The 7,144-nt window shown below is 54.3% G+C and overlaps 1 protein-coding gene across 1 annotated transcript; it reads right to left on the bottom strand.

Moving 5' to 3' along the window:
- Positions 1–164: 164 nt before the first annotated feature.
- TGME49_223800 (hypothetical protein) lies at positions 165–7,126 on the bottom strand. The gene is made up of 7 exons (XM_018780019.1): positions 5,708–7,126; positions 5,049–5,141; positions 4,190–4,296; positions 3,715–3,821; positions 2,892–2,998; positions 2,375–2,488; positions 165–1,989 (listed from the first exon to the last, which is right to left on the bottom strand). The coding sequence occupies exons 1-7, from the start codon at positions 6,153–6,155 to the stop codon at positions 1,385–1,387; spliced, it is 1,581 nt and encodes a 526-aa protein (XP_018635913.1). The 5' UTR covers positions 6,156–7,126; the 3' UTR covers positions 165–1,384.
- Between the last annotated feature and the right edge of the window lie 18 nt (positions 7,127–7,144).

The raw sequence follows: 7,144 nt of genomic DNA, 5'->3' as shown, positions 1-7,144 counted from the left end.
TTAAATGTGGCTTGGCTTCATGGGGAAACAGGCAACCGCGTCGAAAAAGCTGGGCTTTCCTTCAAGTAGCGGACGTCAGTGAAAGTCCTACGTAACTTTGAGTTGAAGGACCATCGGCCCCCCAGACACTTTTTTAAAGAACGGAAATTTTTATCAACAGACTTCCCCCGTTCCCTGGCAAACGGCAAATACTTCCGACTCACTCCACGTCACTGTCAGCGATACGGGCAGACGATTCTCTCGGAAGAAAAGAGCGGAAAACTGGGGAATCTCAGAAAACACGTACAACTCTTCCGTGATATCCTCGGCTTCTGTTCCAGTTCAAGCCCGCACCCCAGATTCGCGCAGAACCTCAGCAAGACAGCATCACGTGAAGAAGCTCATGAAGAGCGTTCACCAAAATCTCTCCTTGTCTATACAAGTAACTATGCATCGAAAGGGAGTCGAAGAACAATTGGCGTAGGGTCGAGAGGTACAGGCAGCGCGTTTCTTCTGTACGAAAAAGAAATGTGAGAGTTGGAGTCAAAACGATGTCACGATCTGTGAACTCAGCTCCACAGCGGCCACTGACGATTCCAGCAGAAGCGTTTCTGTGAGTGTAGAAAATCCGTTTTTCTTAAATCAACGAAGCAAGCCGAAAAGCGGCATCCAGAAAGCGAGGCAGATCGAAAGGGTCGGGCGCAACGGATAAATCTTCCCCCCCGGCGACTTTAAGGAGATTTGTCAGCCACGTGGGGTAGACACTTCGCGCAGGCACCATTCGCCTTTTGTGTGTGTGCTAGCGTGCACTCTGTCTCCGCAGCACTGCCTTTCTTTTCGTCTTTTCTTCCCTTCTGATCTTACAAACATGTGCGTGGCGAGTTGCTCACCACCTGGCATTCAACGAGCCGGCCAACACTCGAGCTCGACATCTCCTGCTTCCTCGAAACCACCTCGCCCGTCCAGTTCGATCCCGTCTCGTTCTCTCTTCTCCCCCAGGAACGCTACATCTCTCCACTCGCACTTTTGCTTTAGCGCCATCACCCCCTCTATCACAAACGAAAAACTGGAACGATGAAACCTTCCCGCGAGCGCCGCTATCCTTTCAGTTCCCCCCGGTCACTTGCTCGCCGTTCTGAGTTCCGAAAACCATCGCAGACGCCTTTTCCCCATGCTCCTCTGTTCATGGAAATTGAGAGAGCCTGCGCGGACTGCCGTTGTGAAGCGTGACTCGTTCACCCAGCCACGACGGTCCGCTTCGTTCTGGGGACACCACCCGCTTTGCTGTCTCCCATCGCTTTCGGAGTCCTCCTCGCAGCGCACGGCGAGAAGGCATTTGTCAACAAAACGGTCCTTTATGGGGGCAGTCGGCTTCCCACACGCATACCCGAGGACCAGGACTCGCCTAGCGTCCCGCCAGGATTTCTCTGACTGCTTCTGTACTCAAGACTTCTTCTTCGTCGTCGCTTCCTCCCATCCGCGACGAAGGCGGGAAAACGTTTCTCACTCTGCATGCGCTCGGCTGTCCGCCTCGTTGGGCCCACCGGGCTTCAGCGGCCGCGGCAGCTCGCTTTGAGGCTTCGTTCTGTCTCTCGTCGTGCAAGGGCGAACACGGCGAGGAGACTGTCTCCTCTGCAGAAGAGACTCCCCTCATCCTCAGCTTTCCGCCGAGACCGCCGTGCTGTTCAGAAGCCTCCGCACTCGTCGCGCCCTCAGACGCCCACGCGTAGCCTGGAGCAGAGCCCAACTGGTGGCCTGCGCCCTGGAAGGCGGCGCGGTCGACGATGCTCCGGAGCGCCCCGAAAACCTTTCCGACAAAGTACAAGCAGAGGAAAGCAAACAGCCAGAACTCGGGACGCGGGACCAGTGCCTCGATGCAGCGGGACAGACGATACTGCAGCCACAACAAATAGTGCCGCCACGTCTGGCGCCCGTAAGAGCCGTACGCGCCCGAACCGTCCGTCCGCGGCGGCTTCGGGGCCGGACCGAACAGCGCCGCCGCAGGGACTCCTGCAGGAGACCGGGGGACACAAGGAGATGGGAGAGACGTGGACGAGGCTGAGACCGCGAAGCTTCGCAGAGAGAAAAGGATCCAACGACTCGTTTCCGGTTCGGAGCCCAGAGTCAAAGAGGCTATCTCTCGCCAAAGACGAAAAATACGAAAGGAATACCCGAGAAGAGAGAAACTAACGGTACAAAGGGGGAGACGAGACAAGTGGACATATCAAACAGAGAGGAAACAAGTGACAGAAAGACGGCAAACGAAGAGAGAGCAAGGATGGAAAACGGATGACGCACAGTACAGAAGGAGGTGCACACGATGTGACACGAGAAACGTCGAAGAACAGGTTCTCCACCTTGCCCTTCCTTGCCCTTCTGCACTGTGCTCCCGTACCGTCGTAGCACGCAGCCGCGTCCTCCTCTTCTTCCTGTTCGGCGCTCTCTTCGCGGTCGAGACCGGCCACCTCGAAGCCCAGTTTGGAGCAGAAGGTGGCTCCGTCGCGAGCGACTGAAAAAAGTGCAATTGCTGGCATCCATGTTTTATCGATCGCAGCACTGAAATCGAAGGAAGCAAAAGCTGCCGGGGAAACGAAAGGCCAAAATCCGATCTGTGTAGTCCGTACAGAACCGCAGTGAAAACTTCCTCCCTCCAGAACCATATCTGGCGCCAACACAGAGACAAACGCGGCCGATCCGTCTGTATGTGAAAGGAGATCTCGACGTGTCTATTAATGACGTCCGTTCGCGAGTCTGGTGTAGAGACACCCGGAGTCGTGGAAGAGAAGAAAGTGGCATTTCCGAGGGTCTCTGGAGTCAAACGAGGGAACACGTCGAGATACACACAGAGGGCGGAAAAAGAAGGAACTGCGTCTGCTGGCTTTTCTCACAGCGACCGAGAAACCGAGACTCACCATCGCGCAGAGGGGAGCAAATTACCGAGTCCGGATAGCAGAAGGTAAGAGCTTGAGGGCTTCCCGAAGGGGCGGGGGCGAAGTAGTCGTTTTCACATGCATGATACCTTGATGAAAAGCAGCGAAAATCGAAGGAAACCATGGAGACAAAGCGAGAAGAGGGTACACAGTCGACACAGCCGAGAGGGAGAGAGCAGCTCCTGTGGAGAGGGCGGCCAAAAGAAAAGGGTACGGATACAGAGATCAGCGACACGCCGGGAAGGCGAAGAAAAACAGCATTCCACACAGACGAAGATGTAGAGAGAACAATAACGAGCACGCAGACGTACGCGGGGGTTGCGAAGGAGACAGTATGATGAGAAGTGAGGGCTCAGGGTGCATACACGAAATGGAAAAGGTGGAGGGAGAGATCGTTCAGCGGCGCATCCTCGACCGAACCAGAGTTCTCACGAATGGCCTTGCTCGCGATCAACAAAAGGGTCGGTAGACCCACAACAAAGAGAGACAGGGAAGGAAAGCACACTAGACGTGCTGTCAAGAGTCAGAGTACAACGGGAGGCAGAGACGGCAAGGTGACAGAGCGACGACAAGGTGGAATCACTGAGCAGAAGACGAACCTATGCAGAACGGGTCATTGAGGGTCGTTTTTATCGGCCACAGCCTTGGACGGTTTGATTGGCGATGTCTGTTCTTTCAAGACTATTAAATTCGTTGTCTGTTTTATTTAAAGCAATCGATTTCGATCGCCTCAGGCAACGGAGAGCAGGCAGGACCAAGAACCACGGGAGAGCAGGGAGAGAAGAGAGGCGCACTGGCCACTCACCATCGTTCGCAGAAAGAGCGACAGAGAAGAGGAGCGTTCTTCCTTGTCATTTTCCCGACGCCTACTCGCGCGTCGCACTTGGAACACAGTGCAGCAGAAGTGAAAGACTGGCGCAAACAAGACAGAAGGAACAGCAGCACACGGGGGTTGAGACAGATATTTTTTGAGGAGACACACGCAAGGACCCTCCCTCAGTGCTCGACAGAGAAACGATACCTGTACGCGGATTCGACGAGGAGCACTGCGTGAAGAGACTGACACAAACACAACGAATGGAAAAGACGCCGGTCTGATCCAAACTGCGGGGAAGACGGCCAGAAGCTCGACTGGCGACGCACGGCGCCGCCGAGTTCAACCTTGCAGTCTTCAATGCCATTAGCTCGGAGTAACCTTCTGACACGTTGTCCCACCCCACGCAACGTGATGTCTCTTCGTTTCCCTGTCTTTACAAATGCGTCGAGAGAGCCAGACGAACCGCGCAGTTCTTCGGAGGGAAGGAAACGTCGGATTTGACCGCTTCAGGGGTGAAGTAGAACGCGAGGCGTCGCAAGATGGACTCTGTGTCTCTGCGCTGGCAGCACGCTGAGAGAAAGAGAAGCCGATCACAGCGAGCCACACAGGACGTGAGCGCGAAGGACGAACTGAGAGAACCGACGGGAAGCCTCGGGAGCAGACACGACTGGGAGGAGAACACTGGCAAGCATGAAAAGAAGGAAACGTCGAGGAGGACAGGCTGGAGGGAGATGAGAAGATGGGAGAAAACTCTGTGGAAAGGGAGGCGATGGAAAGCACCGAGATCCGACAACATTTCCAACACAAAACCCCGCAAAACACTCAAAAGATGAAGAGACAACGCGTAGCTCCACAGAAAACACACAGCCACAGAAGTCCTCGATAAATGCGCTACCTGCACCTGCAGTTGCCTGTCTCCGTCTCTGTCTCCTCGACTCCGTAGGCGTCGAGCGCCCCTCTCTGTCTCCCGACGTTTTTCTTTCTCTCTTCCTCTCTTCTCTCTGCAATGAATGCCGCTTCTCCTCTTCTCCATCGTTCTCTCCATACGACTCCAGCTCATTTTGTGACGAAAGACTCGAGATCCAATATGAATTCAACAACACCTTTTGGCGCTGCCTCCACTCTGTCGAGTTCCGGCGTCCCTCCTCCTTCGTTCGCGTCTTCTGCCCAGACTTCTCTCCCTCTTTCTCCCCGGTTTCTTCCCTAAATTCGATGTAAAGAGAGACACCTGTGGAAACTGAAACTCGATGTACTCGCCTTTGCAGCGCTTCCTTGCTTTCGCGTTTGCTGCTTCAGTTCCGCGACATGACGCAGCTGCTTACTGTTGCTTTCGTGCTCGTGGCAAGCCAAGAAAACCTCGTCCCGGCGGTCTCGAGGGACGTCAGGCAGAAAGCCCATTGAGGGGAGACAAACACCTGCACGACATGCAAAAGCCTAGATTCGCGTGGAGGGGGGAAGCGAACTCTGCGAGTCAGTTCCACAGTTGCCGGCTCGCGCGCCAGGATCCTTCTGCGGCAGACACCTCTGCAGAGCAGGCCGCACGTAGATGCAGAGTCGCACAAGAATAAATGCATGTAGAGGCCCGCACTTGGGGACGTCAGCTCGCATGCAGGTGTGGGAGGTGAATTCGTCTGCGAATGCCTCTTGTCGTTCAGAGCACACGAACAAGTTATGCGAAAACCATGGCAGCAGAGATTCGCGGCAGCACCGCGGCGGCGAGTGCAACTGTCTACGGGTGCATGGCCGTTCTCTACTTGGGCACACGGCTTCGCTGGTTAGGGCCGATTGCGAGACAGCCCGCGAACACGTGAACGAATCAGGAACTCCGCGTTCCTGCATCGCTTCGCAGCAAGAAGGCTTTGCATGCTTATCGCCGAGATGTTCGACGCGGTGGGTGCATTCACACCAACATGTTCGAAGACGCAAAAATACTTGTCGACAAGAAGCGGACGCAAAGGTGTGTTTTGGGAGGAAAACTCACCGTTGGTTGTGTGTTTTCGCGACTCTGCATGTCTCTCCCTCGACGACTTCACGTTTGAGTACCTCTCGTCTTTTTCTCTCGCGCTTGTGCCTTGTCCTCCCAAGCAGCTCAGCGAAAGAAAGAAGAAGAGCAAAAGTGCAGAGGGTGCACACAGCCTCTTCGACCGTCGCGAAACTCGCCGTCTTCGACTGCTGCTACAACTGTAAGCCGCTGTCTCATTCCGGACGCGCGACGCGGCTAGAAGCAACGTAGACAGGCATCCTGGCCTCACTCGGGAGAAAGAATGAACGTCACACGACATAGCGGCAGGCGGAGAGAAACAGACAGATCGTGAAAAACAGCGAGAAGAGCAAAGACTAGAGCTGCCACAAGCGCACGAAGCAGAACAGGAAGTAGGGGAAGTAGCAGAGGAAGGAGCAGGGGACGAAGGAGCTACGCAAGGATTCATGGCGAAGGAACCGGAAACAAGAAGGCGAATTCTTAAAAACCGAAAGCGAACATGACTCTTTCGTTGTAGGGCGCTTGACTCTACACGAGACAAAAGTTTTCTCGGCGCCTATTTCGTCGGCAAAGAGTATCCAGAAGGCACAACCTCCCGAAACGACAAAGAACAACCTAGGAACCGAAACAGCACAGAGTCAGTGCACAGCTTCAGAGTTTTATGAAAAACTTGAAGGAAAAACAAGAGGGAGCATGAGGGAATGTGTTCATACATGCGACGCTTATCCGAGAAAGGCGAGCTCCGGACGACAAGCCGAGAAGAAGCCCCTGGACGCGTTCCACCGCGCCTTCCTTTACTTACAGAGTTTCGTCACACAGAAATAAAGTCAGACACACGGGCATTGTCTGTGTTGATATTTCCTGTTTTTCAGCACACATCCTCGTCTGCGTTCTCGCGGTTGTCGTCGAAAGCTGCACACATCTACAGTCCCGCGGGCATGCACGCAGGAAGATGTGTTTTGAGTAACCAACAAAAAGGAGCATACACGATTTCGCGGAAAGGACGCAATGCTCTCCGGAAGAGTGAGGACACTGACGACGGCGTCCGTGCCTTTTCTCGCAGGCCTCCTCGCACACGAAATTTAGGTACAGAGCGGCAGCGGGCAGCAGGCGAGTTCATTAACAGCGAAGTCTGTAATAGTCCTTACACTTCGGTCAACGGTGAACGAAGAATGTGAAGATCCCGAATCGACGGAAAGTAGGTGAACAAGTGAGGGAAACAGAAGTTTGCTGGGAAAACTCGGGACTACCGCAAATGAGCAGTGGGCGCACGGTCGATTCAGTTGCCTTCATGCGCCTTTGTCTGTGGTCCTTGTGTGATGGACCTAACAAAGAAGATGTGCAGAGATTAAGACCCATAGGCGGTGACTTCTTCACACATTTCGAGGATTCTGCTTTCTTCACGCACACCAAGCGCAGTCCGCATTCAAAATTCTG

This window comes from Toxoplasma gondii, chromosome X, assembly GCF_000006565.2.
Source record: "Toxoplasma gondii ME49 chromosome X, whole genome shotgun sequence".
Taxonomy (NCBI): domain Eukaryota; phylum Apicomplexa; class Conoidasida; order Eucoccidiorida; family Sarcocystidae; genus Toxoplasma; species Toxoplasma gondii.
Note: the sequence above shows the minus strand (reverse complement) of the source record. Positions and strands in the feature narration are given on the sequence as shown.

Excerpts from the sequence above, each read along its gene's own strand:
- TGME49_223800 (XM_018780019.1), bottom strand. The coding sequence starts at position 6,155 with ATGAATCCTTGCGTAGCTCCTTCGTCCCCTGCTCCTTCCTCTGCTACT. Across the intron at positions 5,142-5,707 it reads GCGAAAACACACAACCAACG|GTGTTTGTCTCCCCTCAATG; the intron begins GTGAGTTTTCCT and ends CATGTCGTGCAG. Across the intron at positions 3,822-4,189 it reads TCCCTCCGAAGAACTGCGCG|TCTTTCACTTCTGCTGCACT; the intron begins GTTCGTCTGGCT and ends TGTTTGCGCCAG.